This window comes from Erythrolamprus reginae, unplaced genomic scaffold (assembly GCF_031021105.1).
Source record: "Erythrolamprus reginae isolate rEryReg1 unplaced genomic scaffold, rEryReg1.hap1 H_5, whole genome shotgun sequence".
NCBI lineage: Eukaryota > Metazoa > Chordata > Lepidosauria > Squamata > Dipsadidae > Erythrolamprus > Erythrolamprus reginae.
The window spans coordinates 1217177-1240741 of record NW_027248506.1 but is presented as its reverse complement, the minus strand read 5'-3'; the positions used below and the strand labels follow the sequence as shown (position 1 = coordinate 1240741).

The 23565-nt window shown below is 38.5% G+C and overlaps 1 protein-coding gene across 6 annotated transcripts in view; it reads right to left on the bottom strand.

The window, feature by feature from the left end:
- LOC139155723 (serine-rich coiled-coil domain-containing protein 1-like) overlaps nt 1-23565 on the bottom strand; it is a 311155-nt gene that overhangs the window by 91870 nt on the left and 195720 nt on the right. For all 6 annotated transcript variants that reach the window (XM_070730987.1, XM_070730985.1, XM_070730991.1 and 3 more), the window contains one exon: nt 9870-10080. In XM_070730987.1, the coding sequence (XP_070587088.1) occupies nt 9870-10080 (211 nt within the window). The remainder of the gene's footprint in view (nt 1-9869; nt 10081-23565) is intronic.

The window sequence follows — 23565 nt, the reverse complement described above, 5'->3', positions numbered from 1 at the left end:
CATGAGAAAATATTATTTTACTGAAAGAGTAGTAGATCCTTGGAACAAACTTCCAGCAGACGTGGTAGATAAATCCACAGTAACTGAATTTAAACATGCCTGGGATAAACATATATCCATCCTAAGATAAAATACAGAAAATACTATAAGGGCAGACTAGATGGACCAGGAGGTCTTTTTCTGCCGTCAGACTTCTATGTTTCTATGTTTCTATGTTTCTATATTTGCGGGGGAAATCCTAGACCCATCCTCGAATACAAAAAAAAAGAGCAACCAAGATGATTAAGGGATTGGAAACCAAGACTTACGAAGAGAGACTGAGAGAACTGGGCATGGATAGCCTAGAGAAAAGGAGGGCCAGAGCGGACATGATAGCAGTCGACAAGTATACGAGGGGATGTCACAGAGAGGAGGGGATCACTTTATTCTCCAGGGCACCAGAGGGCCGGACGAGGAACAACGGCTGGAAGCTGACCAAGGAGAGATTCAACATGGAGATAAGGAGGAACTTCCTGACGGTCAGAGGGATCAACCAATGGAACAACCTACCAGCGAACGTTGTGTACTCCAACACTCTGGACATTTTTAAGAGAAGATTGAACTGCCACTTGACTGGTGTGCTATAGGGTTCCTGCTTGGGCAGGGGGTTGAACTCAATGGCCTTCATGGTCCCTTTCAACTCTATCAATCAATCAATCAATAAATAAATAAATAAATAAATAAATAAATACAGCTCATCTGTTTGGAACCGATACCGCATCTCAGACATTAATATCCTAAAAAATATCCAGAGATACTTCACCAGAAGAGCCCTTCACTCCTCCACCCGTAACTGAATACCATATGAAACTAGACTTACAATCCTGGGCCTAGAAAGCTTAGAACTACGCTGCCTTAAACATGATCTAAGTATTGCCCACAAGGGCTAAACGTCTTTGTCCATCTGTCTGGGAGGAGTTTGACTTGGTGGCACCTGATGAAGTGGACAAGGCCATTGGAGCTGTGAGCTCCGCCACCTGTCTACTGGATCCGTGTCCCTCTTGGTTGGTTTCGGCCAGCCGAGAGGTGACACGGAGCTGGGTCCAGGAGATTGTCAACGCCTCCTTGGGGAGGGGGTCCTTTCCGGCCCCTTATAAGGAGGCACTTGTGGCTGGCTGGGGAATTCTGGGAGTTGAAATATCAACTTGCAAATATCTTCAAGTTGCCAAAATTGGGAAACACTGGTCTAGAAACATAAAAGTTAGACAAGGACTGTAAATAACTAAAAAGTTGCAAATGCCATTCCATTTACCAGTGCAACACCAATTAAAGTAAGTGAACTAGGATCATGGAGGACCTCAGACACAGTACGCATGGTTCTGCTCTTGGACATCAGACCAGAGGTGGGTTCTATTTACCTTCTATTTACCGTTCGTAAGACGAGGTACCACTGTAACTCACGTCCTCATTATTTCAATGGGCAACTACAATCTCGACCCAACTGACCATCAGATCTTCAGAAAATTCCCCAACACTCTCTGAACCCTGTAGGCACCTCACACCACAAACCTAACAAGTCCTTTTCCTTCTCTGAAGAAATCGGTATGACTGGTTCAACTTAAGCCACACTATGATCCACCAAAATAATACAACACCAAAATTCAATTTCAAAAAAGCGAACTAAGAACTCATTGAAGCCCACCTCTCAACATTAAACTAAAAAACTCTATTTTCTGAATGCTACACTACTGATGACCTCTACAACACATTCCTACTCGAAATGAAAATTATCATCAGACTTCATGTACCTCTAACATGTACCATAAACAAAAAAAATAACCTCCCCATCTCAATAAGAAAATTACAAACAAGAAAAAAATCTCTCTGGAGGAAAAACAAAAAAGACAAGTTTCCAACTTCAAAAGCCGATATAAAAGCATTTGCAATCAAATAAAAGCAGAATGCCTTAACTACTACAGCAAACAAGAGGAAAACCTCCTATGCACCAAATCTAATAGAGCTTTCTACAACTTTGTCAACAATAAACTCAAAGACTCTAGACCCATCCCACCTCTCAAAGGACCCAACAACAAAGAATACCATGATGATTCATCCAAAGCCAACCTCCTCAACTCTTTCTTTGGCTCTGTCTTTGTTAACAGCAATGGCTCATCCCCCAATTTCATCAATCGCACCTCAAACTCCCTCAACTCTCCTATATCTCTTATACCTTTATTCTATTCCTATATCTCCTCTTCTATTCCTTCATTGATATGTTCTATTACTATACCTTCTTTTCCATTATTTCTTAGATATATTTTACTATGAGTATCTCCTCTATAACCTTCATCATGTATTTTACTATGTGTATATAATTATATACCCACTAAAACCCTCATTGTGTATTGGGCAAAATAAATAAATAAAATAAATAAAATAAGAACCAGAACTTGATGCCTTCCACTTTCTAATCATGTAGTGTCTGCTCTGAGACAAAATAACCCTCCTAAAAACTCAACATAGGTCATAGGCATCAGGTCCCCTGTGAGTTGGTCAAGCCCAGGGTTGTCATGGTGACTAGGAACTCTTATCAACCTATTATTCTATCTGTATTGTCCCAGTAAGCTTTGCTATCTAAAGAAGAGTTTATGAAGATGATAAGAAGGAAGGGCAATTGCACCATAACTAAAATTAAACTAATTTATAGAAACATAAGGAGTTTTCAAGCTTCACAAAAGCCTTCCACACTTTTAAAATATACATTTGGTGTTTCTGCTGCAAATTTAAAGAACAAAAGACAACGCCTGCTGCCTATAATAACAATTGCCCCTTGCAAAAGAAATTGCTGACATTCTGACTATTGTATTTTACAGCTGGGAAAGGGAAAAAAAACCACTGTATTAATTAAACATAATAATGTACTGTAATATAAGCATGAAATGCACCGCCTGCTGGCTTCATAATGTGCTATACAGTAGCACAAGAGAACTGGAAATGTTGGATTTATAGCAAAGATCGAATAGTGAATACTAGACATGCTTGTCAAACACTGTATTGTAGTAGCTACCTAACCAATGATGGAAAACCATCAGGATGTTTCTCTATATCTCTGTCTATCTGTCTGTCTGTCTGTCTCTTTCTTTCTTTCTTTCTTTCTTTCTTCCTTCCTTCTTTCTCCTTCTCTCTCTCTCTCCCACTACCTCTCCCTCCTTCTTTCTTTCTTTCCCTCTTTCTTTCTTTCCTTCCTTCCTTCCTTCATTTATTCATTTATTTATTTCTTCTCTTCCTGTCCAGGTTATCACACAACAATCTATGGCAGAAGAATTCAAACTTGGCACCTTTAAGACTTGTGAACTTCAACTCCCAGAATTCTACAGCCAGCTATGAACAGGATTTTATGGACTTGAAGTGTGACTGTGTTAGAAACATAGAAGACTGACAGCAGAAAAAGACCTCATGGTCCATCTAGTCTGCCCTTATACTACTTCCTGTATTTTATCTTAGGATGGATATTTGTTTATCCCAGGCATGTTTAAATTCAGTTCCTGTGGATTTATCTACCACGTCTGCTGGAAGTTTGTTCCAAGGATCTACTACTCTTTCAGTCAAATAATATTTTCTCATGTTGCTCTTGATCTTTCCCCCAACTAACCTCAGATTGTGTCCCCTTGTTCTTGTGTTCACTTTCCTATTAAAAACACTTCCCTCCTGAACCCTATTTAACCCTTTAACATATTTAAATGTTTCGATCATGTCCCCCCTTTTCCTTCTGTCTTCCAGACTATACAGATTGAGTTCATGAAGTCTTTCCTGATACGTTTTATGCTTAAGACCTTCCACCATTCTTGTAGCCCGTCTTTGGACCCATTCAATTTTATCAATATCTTTTTGTAGGTGAGGTCTCCAGAACTAAATACAGTATTCCAAATGTGGTCTCACCAGCGCTCTATATAGAGAGTTAGATTTTAGATTTCAGAATGTTAGATTTAAAATATTACACTAGCTTTTAATAAGCTACTAACCACATTTCAATTTGCAAAAGGCACGTGGTGCTAGGCAAGGGAATATTAACCATTTCCTTGTTTTCCTGTCAATATGAATTTTTCACTCTTAATTTTAGCAGAATAACAGAGTTATAAGGGATCTTGAAGGTCTTCTATTCCAACCCTCTACTCCTGATTTTTTAAAAAAATCTAATGCATGTGTTTAAACCCTGTTATAAAGAAAACACCAACTTTTGAAATCATGTCCTACTTGAAAGAAGTGCGTCTCCTTTCAGAAATAATTATTTGAAACACAAACTGAAATGTAATCATATTTAGTTTAAATTAGAAAGGCTAATTTAATAGGAGATAATGTGCAAATCCTTTTCTTACAAGAACACAGAGCAATTTGTCACCAAAAGAAAAAAGAAAAAACCCGGCAGACCAATTTGCATTATAATGGGTTGCCTTATCATTTCAGAGTATAATTGTTTAGAACACTTTGATACAGTTACAGCAAACACCCCACAGAGATAGATTTTCAAGTTGTACCTAAGAACTGCTGACATTTATTACTGCCTGCATAAATCTGAGACTGTATGTTAGATGTTAATAAAGATCAGATGAGATATAGAAGATTACAGTGTCCAAAATAACATCTTCTAAGCCAGTGATGGCGAACCTCGGGTGTTTTTGAGTTAATTATATTTTTATTGGAAAACAAATACAGTGATACCTCGTCTTACAAACCCCTCGTCATACAAACTTTTCGAGATACAAACCCGGTGTTTAAGATGTTTTTGCCTCTTCTTCCAAACCATTTTCACCTTACAAACCCAAGCCGCCGCCACTGGGATGCCCCGCCTCCGGACTTCTGTTGCCAGCAAAGTGCCCGTTTTTGCGCTGCTGGGATTCCCCTGAGTCTCCCCTCCATGGGAAACACCACCTCCGGACTTCCGTGTTTTTGCGATGCTGCAGGGGAATCCCAGTAGCACAAAAACAGATGCTTTGCTGGCAACGGAAGTCCAGAGGTGGGGTTTCCCAGCGAGGGGAGCCTCAGCGAAATCGCAGCATCGCAAAAACACGGAAGTCTGGAGGTGAGGTTTCCCATGGAGGGGAGCCTCATGGGAATCCCAGCAGCGCAAAAATGGGCGCTTCGGCTGGCAAAAGGGGTGAGTTTTGGGCTTGCACGCATTAATCGCTTTTCCATTGATTCCTATGGGAAACATTGTTTCGTCTTACAAACTTTTCACCTTACAAACCTTGTCCCGGAACCAATTAAGTTCGTAAGACGAGGTATCACTGTATACAACTTGGAATGGATTTGAGGCAAGTTGTGCCATAAGCAGATTCTTTGTAAAATAAGTGGATGAACAAAAGTTTTTAAAAGCATAGTAACCATAGAAGAAAAATGTCTTCTGGTACATGGCCAGGGGTACAAAAAATAGTGTACGAGTGCCTGGATAACACACCCGTTTTGCAATAGTGCAAACTTTTTAAAGTTCCATATTGTTGATGGTCCATAGTCCACAGAACTAAGACTACATTTCAACAACATGCTAAATTTCCTAAAATAACTAATTTCAACAGGCATAACCTAGATGATCCCTCATTTAACCAACACCATCTCACTTTAGAAGTGTGGAAGGGCTTAAATATCCAGAGTAAGCCACATGCAAACATTTGTTACTTTGATCATTTCCCCAAAATGTCAGGATGGCAGATGAAGAGGGAAAGATGGATCTCTCTCAACAGGAGGGGAAAACCTTTTACAGGTAAGTTACAAACAGAGAAAAAAGGCAAATAAACAATTTGTACAAGAAATTTAACACACATTTGCATGCCGCCTCGAGTCTCCGGAGAAGGGCGGCATACAAATCTCATAAATTATTATTTATTTATTTATGTATTTATTTATGTATTTATTTATTTATTTATTTATTTATTTATTTATTTATTTATTTATTTATTTATTTATTTATTTATTTGATTTGTATGCCGCCCCTCTCCGGAGACTCGGGGCGGCTAACAGCGACAATAAAACAGTGTACAATAGTAATTTGATATTAGAAATGATTAAAAATCCATTAATATAAAAACCAAACATACATACAGACATACCATGCATAGAATTGTAAAGGCCTAGGGGGAAAGAGGATCTCAATTCCCCCATGCCTGGCGGCAGAGGTGGGTTTTAAGTTATTTAATATTATTACTATTATTATTATTATTATTATTTGGATGCCAGGTAAGTAGAGGGCTCACGCAAAGGCTCTGAGAGGCCATTTTCAGCCTCCGGAGGGCCTCCAGGGGAACAGGGGTGGCCGTTTTCTACCTCCCCTGGCTCCAAGAAATCTTCTGGAGCCTGTGGAGTACAAAAAAAACGAGGCCTACCGGTCAGTAATGGGCAGCCAAAAATTTTACAGCCACACTGTGGGTGTGGCTTATTTGTGGGTGTGGCTTGATGGTCATGTGACCGGGTAGGAGTGGCTTGCCAGCCATGTGAGCAGATGGGAGTGGCTTGAACAATCATCATCGTTCAAGTGAACTGTTAAGTCCTAAACTTACAACCTCACCGGTGTCGCTCTCTGGGGTGACGATTTGCTTCGTGTTTCCCGCGCTCTCCTTCCTGGGTCGCCCCCCCCACCCCGCCTCAGGTTGGGCAGCTAGGCGAACGGGTGCCGGTCAGCTGTTGAGAAAAGAGGGGGGAGCAACTCCTGCCGGTGCTGGTCTCTCTGCCACTTTCCGAGGAAGAGGATGATGGGAGGGGAGATTGTCAGCTGGGGCTGGGCACAGAGCTTCATTTTCACCGGTGGAACTGCGTTCCACCCCGTCCTGCCTGCTGCCCACCCCTGCTACCGGTCCTATTGGAAATCTGGAAATGAGCCATTTCTGGCCTCCAGAGGCCATAAAGATGGATTTGCTTATATTTTACTTTAATTTTCATTCCATTCTTTTTTTAGCCTTTCATTCCTCATGTTGAAAGGTGGCCTCGCCTACTTTGGAAATATAGCTCTTTGTATATTTAAACTCTTAAGTCGCAAGTGTTGATTTAATATATATTTTGCACACAAATGTATATTTCAAGATGATGAATACTATAAAATTTTTAAAAAAGCAAATTAATATGCCAGAAGAATCCCAGCGGGTTAAAAGAAAGCGGAATAATCCTATTTAGGAGGACAATGGTTAGAGATTCATTATTGCGAATTTACTGTGAGTTATATATTTAAAAGGCAGAGCCTCTGCCTTCTCTCTCTCTCCTGCAAAAAATAAAAAATAAAAAATACTGCTGCTCCAAAGGAAAAGAGCAAAACCGATTCTCCCAGGAGAAAGAATCTCAGGATGAAAGTGATTCATAGCCCGATATTTATTTTAGCTATCTCCATCCTGCACGGTGGAGATAAGAGAACTGGTAGTCACCTTACTGTATCATTTGTAAGTACTGGCAGTAGAATTTGAGTGTATCTTTGTTTGCAGGTAAGTTATCTTGCTACAGATTTGGAATTTTTTTTTAAAAAAATGTTGCTAGGATAGAAGAAGGAGGCAGTGAGGGAAAGACAAAGAGAGCTGGGACTTTCTTTCAAACATGAATGCTAGGTGCAAACACCTTCGCTTGGCAATCGACCACGAATGAAGTGGTTGATTCAAAATTCACCGGACACTGTCATAGTGTGAAATTAAAGAGAGCTTATTTTTGCTATACAGTTCTCCAATCGATGTGCAACAATTCAATTCAATTTATTAGATTTGTATGCCGCCTCTCCCCGAAGACTCGGGGCGGCTCACCACAGTAATAAAAACAGTATAACAATGGAACAAATCTAATAATAAAATATATAAAACCCTCAACAATTAAAAACCATACAGCACATACACATCAAACATGAAATATAATAAGCCGGGGGGAGATGTCTTAGTTCCCCCATGCCTGGCGATATAGGTGGGTCTTAAGTCACTTGCGAAAGACAAGGAGGGTGGGGGCCCTTCTAATCTCTGGGGGGAGTTGATTCCAGAGGGCCAGGGCCGCCACAGAGAAGGCTCTTCCCCTGGGGCCCACCAAATGACATTGTTTGGTCGACATGACCCAGAGAAGGCCAATTCTGGCGGTTCCGGAGGTATTCTGGTCCAATGCCATGTAGGGCTTTTAGACAATTAGTGTCGATGTCCAGTTAAGGGTTTTTTGTTTTGTTTGTTTTGTTTTAACATTTTTAAGTGACACTAATAATAATAATATCAACAGAAAAGCAGAAAAAAAATCCCTTTTTAAATGTCAAAGGGATTTTCTGGTACACACAAGGCACAGGTTCAATGCAATCCAATTTCTCACCCAGTAACCTTGTTATCATTAACTTTGCCTTCTTCGCTATGACAGACATTTTATCTCTGGGGTCTTTAAACACCACCTCATTTAGTCCAAAATTATTCAGATTAGGAAAGGAATAGAAACATAGAAACATAGAAGACTGACGGCAGAAAAAGACCTCCTGGTCCATCTAGTCTGCCCTTATACTATTTCCTGTATTTTATCTTAGGATGGAGCTATGTTTATCCCAGGCAGGTTTAAATTTAGTTACTGTGGATTTACCAACCACGTCTGCTGGAAGTTTGTTCCAAGGATCTACTACTCTTTCAGTAAAATAATATTTTCTCACGTTGCTACTGATCTTTCCCCCACACAACCTCAGATTGTGTCCCCTTGTTCTTGTGTTCACTTTCCTATTAAAAACACTTCCCTCCTGGACCTTATTTAACCCTTGAACATATTTAAATGTTTCGATCATGTCCCCCCTTTTCCTTCTGTCCTCCAGACTATACAGATTGAGTTCATTAAGTCTTTCCTGATACGTTTTATGCTTAAGACCTTCCACCATTCTTGTAGCCCGTCTTTGGACCCGTTCAATTTTGTCCATATCTTTTTGTAGGTGAGGTCTCCAAAAAAGATATTGACAAAATTGAACGGGTCCAAAGATGCATGTTCCCTTTACTCCTTGGTTGTGTGAGAGAGAATAATCTTTTATATGCAGATTATTTGAAGTGCAAATGACTCAGAAAAAAAAGGGGCTTTCTCAGCTCCACTGCCAAAGTTATTGGAATAATTAGCCTAAACAGCAAAACAAGAAATGCCAAAATGTCTGAACTAGAACATTTGCTCTTTGGATTTATTTCCAGGGGAAATGTTTGCAAATAAATGCACAAATATGGAGAGATGAGTATTTCCACAATGGTGCTTTTGTAGCCAGTACTATAGTGACTGTTTACATATGTTTAGTCCAATCATGTTAATCAGACTCATCTTTCCAACTCAATTTGGGAATTCCTTGAATAACAGTTTTCATCAGGAATTGGTTTGAAAGAAAATTGAATAAGGATGAGATTATCTTCAGCTTTGTTTTTAATAGTTAAAGAAGAGAATAAGCAGGATCGAAAGAATTGTTCTTCCCTCGCGTATAACGATTCTTCAGCAATTATTCATAACAGTTCTGTCGGAAAAGGAATAGCAGTGGACTGAATTTCATATCAACAAATAACGTGATTTGTAACTGGATGGCAAACAGCCGCCCCGAGTCTTCGGAGAGGGGCGGCATACAAATCTAACAAATTATTATTATTATTATTATTATTATTATTATTATTATTATTATTATTGCGCTGCTGGGATTCCCCTGAGGCTCCCCTCCATGGGAAACCCCACCTCCGGACTTCCGTGTTTTTGCGATGCTGCAGGGGAATCCCAGCAGGGGAATCCCAGCATCGCAAAAATGGGCGCTTCGCTGGCAACAGAAATCCGGAACCAATTAAGTTCGTAAGACAAGGTATCACTGTATATATATATGACCTGATCGTTCTTTAGCAGTCAATCACACCATCAAAAAAAGATAATATTTTCATCCTTTAAAATCTTACCTCTTGCAGAACCCTCTTCATTTTCAACAGCATCGTTTTGACCGCTGTGCAATCTTGCATCATCAGCCGAAAAGGCAGCGATTCTAGACCGCCACCTTCCTCCATGGCCGTGAAAGGCCATTCTATAGACGGGCTGTTGGCCAGCTGGTTCACGCGAGGACATCGGGTTTCTCCTCGATCCACTTCCTTGGATAACTTCAGAGAAAGGTTCCTGTCGAAGAATAACATCCATACGTTAAACGCAAGCAATGCTAATGTTTTATTTTTATTTATTTTTTTGTCCAATACACAATGAGGGCTTTAGTGGGTATATATCTATATACACATAGTAAAATACATGATAAAGGTTATAGAGGAGATACTCATAGTAAAATATATCTAAGAAATAATAGAAAAGAAGGTATAGTAATAGAACATTCATTCATTCATTCATTCATTTAGTCTAATACACAATGAGAGTTTTAGTATATGTATACACACACATAGTAAAATACATGATGAAGGTTATAGAGGAGATACTCATAGTAAAATATATCTAAGAAATAATAGAAAAGAAGATATAGGAATAGAACATATCAATGAAAGAATAGAAGAAGAGATATAGGAATAGAAGAAAGGTATAGGAGATATAGGAGAGCAATAGGACAGGGGACGGAAGGCACTCTGGTGCATTTGTACTCGCCCCTTACTGACCTCTGGATCTGGATAGGTCAACCATGGATAATCTAAGGGTAAAGTGTTGGGGGTTTGGGGATGACACTATGGAGTCCAGTAATGAGTTCCACTCTTCGACAACTCGGTTACTGAAGTCGTATTTTTTATAGTCAAGTTTGGAATGGTTAATATTAAGTTTAAATCTGTTGTGTGCTCTTGTGTTGTTGTGGTTGAAGCTGAAGTAGTCTTTGACAGGCAGGACGTTGCAGCATATGATCTTGTGGGCAATACTTAGATCTTGTTTAAGGCATCTAAGCTTTCTAGGCCCAGGATTGAAAGTCTAGTCTCGTAGGGTATTCTGTTTCGAGTGGAGGAGTGAAGGGCTCTTCTGGTGAAGTATCTCTGGACATTTTCAAGGGTGTTAATGTCTGAGATGCGATATGGGTTCCAAACAGATGAGCTGTATTCGAGGATGGGTCTGGCAAAAGTTTTGTAAGCTGTGGTAAGTAGTGTGAGATTGCCAGAGCAGAAGCTTTATTTTTTTTAAAAGAAAATGAACTAAAAAGACGAAGCACTGCTCAAACAAAGGCCTATTAACTTTCCTAACATTTTCTGAATCGTTCAGTACTTTCAGCTCACAATGATCCATAAATCTGTTACATCACAGTGACTCCTGAAGAACTTGAAAGCAAAGTTCTCTACTCGGCCCATTACTTACCTATTTAAATCTGAGGGCAACATCTCAATTAATAAGGAAAAGCTGTAAAACTCACTGACCCTTCCAGCACTTTGAGAAAGAGAAACTGATTCGGATTCATAGACAAATAACTTGGGGCAATAAATTCCAAAATTAAAGAGCGAAAGAAAAAAAAAGATAAGAATACAAATAAGATAATGCAGACAGGAGAAAGAGGTGGAGAGGCAAAGTGTTAGTTAGGAGACAAACAAGAATATTTCAGCATGCATGAGAGACTGATACACGAGAATTACTTCTCTATATATATATATATACTTTTTTCTTTGGGTAAATTTGGCTTCTACTTTTTCTCTCAATAAATTCCTAATAGCTGTCTATGTAGCAGATCATTTCAAACTATGCTGTCAGGTTGCATTCCACTTAAATATAAATGGTCTTCTTGCTTTAGCCCCACAGTAATTATGCACAATTAGTTCTTAATCAGCATCAAAAAGAATATATATATACAACAAAGCAAAGATTGGAACTCCAGCCTGAAGATGGTGAATGTGATTTCACCGAAACGTCGCATAGACATGCAAAACATTACACAGGGCAAAACCCGAACTCAGAACAATCTACATATATATATATATATATATATATATATATATATATATATATATATATATTCATGAACACACATGCACATATTAGAAAGAATCTTTTTGCATCTTCTTTTTAAAAAAAAAATATTTTATTGATTTTTTAAAATATAACACAAAACAAGACAAACAACATTTAACATGTAAAGGAGCTACCATTGATCCACTAAGCATAGAAGTCTTCCTAATACAAAAAAGAAGGACTAATTATAGTTTAGAACAATACTTAGAGAAGGCTGTATAAAGCACTAGGAAATGGTATAATGCCATTTGGCTATATGGTGGAGTATTTAAGATTGTAAGATAGAAAAGTAGATGTAAAATAATAGAATAGTTCCACACCTCCTATGAAAAAGGAACTATTCAAAGTTATATCCAATTGCTGAGAATCTCTAACATCTATAATTTATCTTATCAATTAATGAAGGAAAAAATGCGAACATATGTAGCATCCTATTCCATTATCACATCAAATAGTGAAAAGATAATACATTACTTTTTAAACGTTGTTTGTGGTAAGTTTCCACTTTATGGCCCGTTAAGAAATAAACTCAATGTTTTTAAGAGTTGAAACTCATACATGAATAATTTATTCTTTTCAAAAGCCTGAAAACCCTTAATTTTTGTTTCTGTGTGCCTTTATTTCCCCCCCCAAAAAAGTATTAATTAATCCAAAATGCTGAAATGAATGCAAACCATCAAAAAGAACTGACTGTATATTCGACAATTCTATAAATAATGTCAGAACAACAGCTTGAAACAGATTCAAGTAAAAGATTGCAGGGTTGTTAATTCATGCATGCACTAAATATTTGCTTTGTTGTCTATAGAGCTAGAAGCCTATACTTCTTCCCTCCTAATCTATACTGCAAGTGGCCTGAGTTCTACTTGGAATCCAAATTCCTACAGAAAGGAAGATAATTGAAAATCATATGTACAGTGAGTGTTCCCTCACTTTTCGCAGGGATGCGTTCCGAGACCGCCCGCGAAAGTCGAATTTCCGCGAAGTAGAAATGCGGAAGTAAATACACTATTTTTGGCTATGAACAGTGTCACAAGCCTTCCCTTAACACTTTAAACCCCTGAATTGCAATTTCCCATTCCCTTAGCAACCATTCAGATTATTACTCACCATGTTTATTTATTAAAGTTTATTAAAAAAAAATTATTAAAGGCAGACAAAAGTTTGGCGATGACATATGATGTCATCGGGTGGGAAAAAACATGGTATAGGGAAAAAACCCGCAAAGTATTTTTTAATTAATATTTTTGAAAAAAAACGTGGTATAGACTTTTCGCGAAGTTCGAACCCGCGAAAATCGAGAGAACACTGTATATGGTAGACGCAGTGAAGGGCTACCAAATTTTTTTACTACCACATTGTGGCCGTGGCTTATGCATTTTCTTTCAACATCTTTCAGTGCAAATTGGGGGCTCTGGAGTGGAGCTCCATTTTCGCTACCCCACTGCGTCGTCCGTCCCCCCGGTCCAGGCAGCAGCCGACCCCTGAGTCGACATGCCAAACTGCTGGAAGCCGACAATCAGCAGATGTAGCCTGCAGTGTTTGATTCTTATCATAGAGGGTAGGCAGGTAGGTAGGTAGGTAGGGACAAAGAGATAGATGCTCACTGTGAGGCACCTGGATTCCATTAACCGATGAAAACATAGATATAAATGAACTAACCAAACAAAATAACCTCATGCATTCCAATCTCTTTGAATGATATTCTAAAAGACAAATTAATGTACCTATCTACAGTGGTACTTAAGAACGCCTCTACTTATGAACTTTTCTAGATAAGAACCAGGTGTTCACCTCTTCTCAAGAACCATTTTCCACTTACAAACCTGAGCCTCCGAAACTGTAATTGGAAAAGGCAGGGGAGAAGCCTCCATGGGGCCTCTCTAGGAATCTCCTGGGAGGAAACAGGGCCGGAAAAGGCGGGGAGAAGCCTCTGTGGGGCCTCTCTAGGAATCTCCTGGGAGGAAACAGGGCCTCCACCCTCCCTGTGGTTTCCCCAATTGCAAGTATTATTTGCTTTTACATTGATTCTATGGGGAAAATTGCTTCTTTTTACACACTTTTCTACTTAAGAACCTGGTCACGGAATGAATTGAGTTCATAAGTAGAGGTACCACTGTATAAATGAACTAAACCAAATTCCCTCCTGCATTCCATCTCTTGAATGATATTCTAAAAGACAAATTAATGTACCTATCTATTTGAAATCCAAGCTAATTTGAAGCTAGCAACAGAACAACAATTGTTGTTTTAGAACACAGAAAAAGGCAGGGGAGAAGAGGGGGGAAGGCACCTTTCCTGGCCCTGGAAATTTTTCTAAACCTGGGATGACACAAGACACCTGTTATTTCCCTCTTCGAAAATCTCTCCAAGTACCATAACCCCAGAGTCACCCTGTATTGCCAATTTACCATTCACAGCTGCTTCCTTCAAGAATTAATCACTGTGAAAGAAAGAGAAAGAAACAAAGAAACAGACCTCTCAAAATGAACTGGAGCTTGGCGGTTGAATTTTTTTATTTATTTTTTTAAAAAAGGAAAATCTACCCTGAGCCATTAAAAATACAAATTACTCAAGAAAAAGGCAATCGATAAGAAAAACATAAATGAAGTTTATAGGACATGCAGCTTAACTGCATCCGACACAGACCATCAGAGTTATCTTTTTTCTTCTTCTGAAAGGAACAATAAAAAGAAAATAAACTCTCTCAATACTCAAGGTTTCTGTTTTTGTTCTCTTTTACAAAATCTTCCTATGTCTGTAATACAGTTAAATACTGCAGACATAAAGTAGAAAACCTAGTCCCATTTGGGCTGCGCTCGGTGAATGTGGCATTAAAAAAAAGACATGAACATGGATTTAACTTCCTTTCAGAAACTGGCACGTGATTTTGGACCATGGGATGTATTTCTGGGCTGAAATTGTTTTAGGAATGTCAACATTTTGCTAGACTGGTCGCTGATATTCTGTACGTGGTTTTAAAATGGAATTGGGGAGCAAAATGATATCGAAGAACTATGGATGGCCAGGAGACCAAGAGAAAACAAGACAGAAATGAGGAGTATGAATTTTCGGGGCTGTGTGTGACTCTGGATCAAGGAAATGGAGCCCCTCCCTTATGGGGACTAGGTTGCAACGCCTTGTCTCTTCAGCCTTGGGGTGACTTGATCAAAATGTATAAAATCATGCATGGGATAGAAAAGGTGGATAGAGAAAGAAAAATAGATAGATAGATAGATAGATAGATAGATAGATAGATAGATAGATAGATAGATAGATAGATAGATAGGAAAGTAGATGGGTAGATGGGTAGGTGGGTGGATAGGTAGGTAGGTAGATGATATATAGATAGATAGATAGATAGATAGATAGATAGATAGATAGATAGATAGATACCCTGTTTCCCCGAAAATAAGACATACCCCAAAAGTAAGGCATGTCAGAGGTTTTGCAGAATTTGCTAATATAAGGCACCCCCAAAAAATAAGGCGTAGCCAAGTTTACATACGGTACGGTGGAAAAACATACGGTACCATTCAAAGCTGTTCATAGCAGTACCGTAATAATGTGGCATCCCCTGCTGGCCCCTTCCATCGCTTTGTACCGTACAGTATAGCAGACACAGTCTGCTGCTGTCTCACCGCCATTACAGTCTCCACTACAGTACATAGACTGTAGCTCCTCTTGTGGCCGGAAGCTGCAATAGCGGGAGTATACTGTTGTGCTATATAAGTGCCGTCGTTTGTGTGTGTGGGTGCCATACTGACAGGTACCGTACTGTAATCAGTGTACCGTACGCTACACTTTCTTTGGGGGTGTCAGCTTTTCTGCCTGTGAATTTGTCTTATTTGAGAAATATAAGGCACCCCCCGAAAATAAGACGTAGCACAACTTTTGGAGCAAAAATTAATATAAGACAGTGTCTTATTTTCGGGGAAACACGGTAGATAGATGATAGATAGATAGATAGATAGATAGATAGATAGATAGATAGATAGATAGATAGATAGATAGATAGATAGATAGATAGATAGATAGATGATAGATAGATAGATGATAGATAGATAGATAGATAGATAGATAGATAGATAGATAGATAGATAGATAGATGATAGATAGATAGATAGATAGATAGATAGATAGATAGATAGATAGATGATAAATAGATAGATAGATAGATAGATGATAGATAGATAGATAGATAGATAGATAGATAGATAGATAGATAGATAGATAGATGATAGACAGACAGACAGACAGACAGACAGACAGACAGGAGGGATGTTGTAGCAGATAATTTTATGGGCTATGCTTTGGTCGTTTTTAAGGCGACATAGTTCTGATCTTTCTAAACCTAGGATTGTAAGTCTAGTTGTGTAGGGTATTCTGTTGCGAGTGGAGGAGTTGAGGACTCTTCTAGTACAGAATCTCTGGACATTTTCTAGAGTGTTTATGTCTGAAATGCTGTGTGTGTTCCAGACAGATGAGCTGTATTCAAGGATTGGTCTGGCAAAAGTTTTGTATGCTCTGGTTAGTAGTGTGAGATTACCAGAGCAGAAGCTACGTAGGATTAGGTAAACAACTCTTTTTTGCCGATGTTGTTGCAGTGGGATTTGGCACTTAGGTCATTTGATATGAGTATTCCAAGGTCTTTTATGGAGTGAGGGTTATCTGCAAGCTCTTGTTTATTCAGCTTGTAATTGGTGTTCTGATTCTTTTTGCCAATGTGTAGGACCGAGCATTTGTTGGTTGAGATTTGGAGTTGCCAGATGTTTGAACATTCAGGCACAAAGTCAAGTATGCAAGAAATAGAATGAAGAATTCAAAATTGTAGGTAGGTATGCTAGTTTGCTGTAGGGAAAGAAAAAAGATTAAAAAAACCTTGCAGCATCTTAGAGAAATATACAGTATTTCCCCACTGCTACACAAGGAAGGATGGCTGCATGGTGTAGCACATTAACAACATTTCTAATTGGTTCATAAATTTTCCTTCCTTTAACAAATCCATATTGGTCTTCACCAATTATTTTTGGTAAGATACCCTCTATCCTATTTGCTATAATTTTCATAAATATTTTATAATCCTGATTTAATAAGCTGATGGGGCGATAGGATCCCGGATCTAACAAATCCCGATCTGGTTTTGGGATAGTAATAATCTCCGATGTCTTCCATGACTGTGGAATATTAAAGGTTTGAAGGATGTTATTAAATAATTTCTCCAAATACGGTAATAATTGAATCACATAAGTCTTATAATATTCCCCTGTAAATCCATCTGGGCCCGGAGCTTTACCAGGTTTCAACCCATTAATAACTCTAATAATTTCATCATTTGTTATTTTCCCATTTAATATTTGCTTGTCTTCTTCCATTAGTTTCTCCTTAGCCTCTATATTTTGCAGAATAACTTAGAAACATAGAAACATAGAAGACTGACGGCAGAAAAAGATCTCATACTATTTCCTGTATTTTATCTTACAATGGATATATGTTTATCCCAGGCATGTTTAAATTCACTTACTGTGGATTTATCTACCACGTCTGCTGGAAGTTTGTTCCAAGGATCTATTACTCTTTCAGTGAAATAATATTTTCTCACGTTGCTTTTGATCTTTCCCCCAACTAACTTCAGATTGTGTCCCCTTGTTCTTGTGTTCACTTTCCTGTTAAAAACACTTCCCTCCTGAACCCTATTTAACCCTTTAACATATTTAAATGTTTCGATCATGTCCCCCCTTTCCCTTCTGTCCTCCAGACTCTACAGATTGAGTTCATTAAGTCTTTCCTGATATGCTTTATGCTTAAGACCTTCCACCATTCTTGTAGCCCGTCTTTGGAGCCGTTCAATTTTGTCCATATCTTTTTGTAGGTGAGGTCTTGTTCTTTTTTATATAATTTTTCATAAAACTCTTTCATTATTTTTTGCAATTCATCATTACTACGTTTTATTACACCTTTTTTATCCTTTAATGCAGAGATGCAAGATTTTTCTTTCCTTTTAAAAAAAAATAATTTGCCATTTGTTTCATTGATTTATTCCCCCATCCCGTAATTTTCTGCTTTACAATCTCTCTCACAAGGAAGGATGGCTGATTTTTTGGTTGTTGTTATTTTGTTTTGAGCCAGGTATTTATAGCAGTGCTGAAAATAATCATCTGGAACTTTGCCATTTTGATTCCTCTGTCAGAAAATCTTGATTGTTTCTCAAAATAGAAACTAACTATCCTACTTGGTCTTATTGCTTCTGTTTGCCTATTTCTGCAGCACAACAAGGGGTTTTTTTTAAAAAAAATCAATATATAGAAATAGTATGTAATGTAAGCAAATACGGAGTGTGCATTTCTGGACTTGTTAAGTAGCTTAAGGAGTACTGGTGAATGTAAAAAAAAAATCCAATAAGTGCTTTGGGGAAACATTTTGAAAACAAGTTGGCTACATGCCTATTTGATTCCTTCTTACAAAACTAATATTTCCCTTCTCAACTGAAAGATTCTATACCTTGTTAGTATAATTTCCATGACCTATTTCTCTTTCTCTCTTTAAAGCAGGGAGCAATTACAAGAAAAACAAAAGTCCCAATAAAATTTCAACTTTCATTATTTTCACCTATGATGATGGTGGTGATGCCGTGGATATTGCCTACCTGGACTTCAGCAAAGCCTTTGATATGGTTCCACGTAAAGAGCTGATAGATAAATTAGTGAAGATTGGACTTAATACCTGGATAGTTCAATGGATTTGCAGTTGGCTGTAGCGTAGACATCAGAGGGTTGTTGTTAATGGCGAGTATTCTGAGCAGAGACAGGTTACAAGCGGTGTGCCACAAGGGTCTGTTCTGGGTCCTATTATTTTTAATATGTTTGTGAGTGACATAGGGGAAGGTTTGGTAGGGAAGGTTTGCCTATTTGCCGATGACTCTAAAGTGTGCAATAGGGTTGATATTCCTGGAGGCATCTGTAATATGGCAAATGATTTAGCTTTACTAGATAAGTGGTCAAAGCAATGGAAACTGCAGTTTAATGTTTCCAAATGTAAAATAATGCACTTGGGCAAAAGGAATCCTCAATCTGAGTATTGCATTGGCAGTTCTGTGTTAGCAAAAACTTCAAAAGAGAACGATTTAGGGGTAGTGATTTCTGACAGCCTCAAAATGGGTGAACACTTAATGATTGTCATAGGGGTCAAATAAGCAATGAAGAAACAATCAATATTAATAAAAATCTTAGGATAAAAGCAACAAGTTACAGTCATACAGTCCTAAGTGGGAGGAAAAGGATGATGGGAATGATGAGAAAAACTAGTAGAAATAGAAGTGCAGATTTAGTAGAAAGTCTGACAGTGTTGAGAGAATTATTTGTTTAGCAGAGTGATGGCGTTCGGGGGAAAACTGTTCTTGTGTCTAGTTGTTTTGGTGTGCAGGGCTCTGTAGTGACGTTTTGAGGGTAGGAGTCGAAACAGTTTGTGTCCAGGATGTGAGGGGTCAGTAAATATAGGAATTATATTATATATAACGTAGGAATTATATTATGGGACACCTCCCCCAGGCTTATATAGTTTATGTAAGGTATGCTTGTGTTATATGGTTTTAATTATGGATTTTTTAGATGTTTTTTTTAAAATATTAGATTTATTACAGTTATATTGTTAGTATTCTTGTTTTGAGTTGTCCCGAGTGTGCGTAGAGGGGCGGCATATAAGTCCAATACAACAATAATTAAATAATACTACAAATTGCCTGCGGAGTATTATATGTTAAAGGGCCTTATGAAGCCAAAATGGAGACAAAGGAAAAAAGAAGGTATGTGAAGAGATCTAGAACAAGGCGTTTGCCCAGGTTTGCCTGGTGCACCAGTTCTGACCCTATTTGGACCGGGAGTCACTGCTCACAGTCACTCATGCCTTCATCACCTCGAGGCTCGACTACTGTAATGCTCTCTACATGGGGCTACCTTTGAAAAGTGTTCGGAAACTTCAGATCGTGCAGAATGCAGCTGCGAGAGCAATCATGGGCTTTCCCAAATATGCCCATGTTACACCAACACTCCGCAGTCTGCACTGGTTGCCGATCAGTTTCCGGTCATAATTCAAAGTGTTGGTTATGACCTATAAAGCCGTTCATGGCACTGGACCAGATTATCTCAGGACTGCCTTCTGCTGCATGAATCCCAGCGACCAGTTAGGTCCCACAGAGTGGGTCTTCTCCGGGTCCTGTTAACCAAACAATGTTGCTTGACAGGACCCAGGGGAAGAGCCTTCTCTGTGGCAGCCCCGACCCTCTGGAACCAACTCCCCCCAGAGATTAGAATTGCCTCCACCCTCCTTGCCTTTCGTAAGCTGCTTAAAACCCACCTCTGCCGCCAGGCATCGGGGAATTGAGATACTCTTTCCCCCTAGGCCTTTACAATTTTATGCATGTCTGTATGTATGTTTGGCTTTATAATAATGGGTTTTTAACTGTTTTAGTATTGGATTATTATTATGTGCTGTTTTATTGCTGTTGTTAGCCGCCCCAAGTCTGTGGAGAGGGGCGGCATACAAATCCAATAAATAAAATAAATAAACAAACAGCAAATGTACTTAGAGTTTGCTTTTCAGATAACATCCCATTTGCTGGTGTAAGAGTGCAAGACTAAAACCAACTTCATTTATTGCAATTGGCACAGAAAATTATTTAGCATTAGGAAGATTTAAAAAAAAAAATCTTCAAGCAACCTATACCTTCTAATGCTGAATTAAAGACACTACCATTTAATATTTGCCTTCACACTACAATTTAATCAGTCTAGAATTTCCACAGTGGGCTCCTCCATGGTTATTTTAACCCCTGTTTACACATCCCAATTTCCTTTGTTTGCATAACATTTAGAAAAGTATAGGAATGGCAATTATTAGGTTTACATAACAAGCTAAATTGTGTTTGGCTACTTCAAAGTTCAATCTGCAGGCAAACACAGCTGAGGAGCTGTCAGTGATATAGAGGTTGGCATGGTACCGAACTGCCATTTTTTAGAACAATTATCCGATGGAGTTTTATTTGCACCTTTCACGGATTCATTAAAAATTACAAATCCTGGAGCTTACAAGCAAAAAACATATATTGTTTGTATTTTTAATAACACACAGGTGGCAATTATGCGTGGCTCTCATCAGAAAGATTTTGAAGCTGTGTGACAAATAGGAAAAAAGAATAATTAAACTATACCTATTTCTGAATCACTGAGGATTTATTTATATTAGTGGTGGGATTCAAATGTTTTTACTACTGGTTCTATGGGCGTGGCTTGATAAATGTGGCTTGACTTGGTGGACATAGCTTGGTATGCCCCGAGTCTATGGAGAGGGGCGGCATACAAATCTAATTAATAATAATAATAATAATAATAATAATAATAATAATAGGTAGGCATGGCAGTGGAAGGATATTGCAAAATCTCAATTCCCTCCCCACTCCAGGGGAAGGTTACTGCAAAATCGCCATTGTCCCCCACCACCATCACTCTAAAACATAGAAACATAGAAGATTGACAGCAGAAAAAGACCTCATGGTACATCTAGTCTGCCCTTATACTATTTCCTGTATTTTATCTTAGGATGGATATATGTTTATCCCAGGCATGTTTAATATTCAGTGACTGTGGATTTACCAACCACGTCTGCTGGAAGTTTGTTCCAAGGATCTACTACTCTTTCAGTCAAATAATATTTTCTCACGTTGCTTCTGATCTTTCTCCCAACTAACCTCAGATTGTGTCCCCTTGTTCTTGTGTTCACTTTCCTATTAAAAACACTTCCCTCCTGGACCTTATTTAACCCTTTAACATATTTAAATGTTTCGATCCTGTCCCCCCACTTTCCCTTCTGTCCTCCAGACTATACAGACTGAGTTCATTAAATCTTTCCTGATAAATTTTATGCTTAAAACCTTCCACCATTTTTGGAGCCGTTCAATTTTATCAATATCTTTTTGTAGGTGAGGTCTCCAGAACTAATCAAGGAGAGAAGCAACTTGTGAATACAAGTTTTTAAGATGTTGGATAACTATTTGCCCAAGATCCCTTCCAACTCTGTTATTCTATTCCATTCTAAATGTGTCTTCTCCAAACAGATCATGAATTATGAATTGTTGTTCATTTCGTTAAAAGGTTAATAAACAGCAATATAAGAAATTGTTGATGTTGACTCGGTTATCATAGTTCAAACTGGGTCAAAGATGCTGCCTCAATTATTATTAGAGGTCCTTTAAGGATTTTTATTTTTTTCCTATTTTTTAAGGCTAGAGATGAACATTTATCCACAAATTATTATTATTATTATTATTATTATTATTATTATTATTAGTATTATTATTATTATTATTATTATTATTATTATTATTATTATTTATTGGATTTGTATGCCGCCCTTCTCCGCAGACTCGGGGCGGCTAACAACAGTGGTAAAAACAACATGCGACAATCCAATACTAAAGCAGCTAAAAACCCTTATTTTAAAACCAATCATACATACAAACATACCATACATACATTGTAGAAGCCTAGGGGGAAAGAATATCTCAGTTCCCCCATGCCTGACGACAGAGGTGGGTTTTAAGAAGCTTACGAAAGGCGAGGAGGGTGGGGGCTATTCTAATCTTTGGGGGCAGTTGGTTCCAGAGGGCCGGGGCCGCCACAGAGAAGGCTCTTCCCCTGGGTCCCGCCAAACGACATTGTTTAGTCGACGAGACCCGGGGAAGTCCCACTCTGTGGGACCTAATTGGTCGCTGGGATTCGTGCGGCCGAAGGCGAAACACGAAATGTTACTTGGAAGGTGCATCTTATTATTTGTGTTCTACGTAGTACATATTAATCATTCCAGTCTTCACTAAAAAAATATTTCAAAACGTAGTTGAGAAGCTGGTAAACAACAGAAGTAATAAGATTCTGAACAATGTAATTTTGTTTCTATGTATAATGTGACAAAAAGTAGGCCTACGGGAAAATATTACCGGTAGCTATTTATCTACCTATCTTCAGTTATCTGCTCTAATTAATAATGATTATTTGGTGTTTCCTAAGGACGAGGCTATTCAAACGAATTCTGTTATCCTTTATGGGTTTTTCTCAGAGTTTAAGAAGAAGCGATATGTGTCATATTTTCAGCCCAGGAGAATGCGTACTTATAAAGTCATTATGAAAATGAGATTGCAAATGCTCTTGGGGAGATGTAAAATAATGGTGTTTTACTGCATCTGTAGAAAGCTTAAAATGTAAACAGTCAATAAAAATCAAGGCAACTAGTTCAGATTCATTGCAAATGCAACGAATAGAATATATATGTGCAAAGGAAGTTTAAAAAAATGAGCAAAGAGTCCATTTATACTGCGCCGTAACAGCGAGTGAAAAACTAATTCCAATATATTTACAACTCAGGTTTCAGGTACAGAAGCTTGTCATTAAGATCTTCCTTGCGGCCACATTAATGCGCCGTTCCCCTGTCCTTGAGTTGGGAGGGAAGAATAGCGGCATAAAATCGAGCTGCCTCCATAGCAACAAGGCCAGACAGTAAAGCTTTTAACATCATTTAGTAAGAGGTAGGTTCAAGGCAGCAAATGGTAGAATCCCCTCCTCTCTGTTACCTTTCCACTCGTTGCTATCTGTTGGTAAGAAAAGCAGTCACCAATCCAATGCTTGGTGTTTT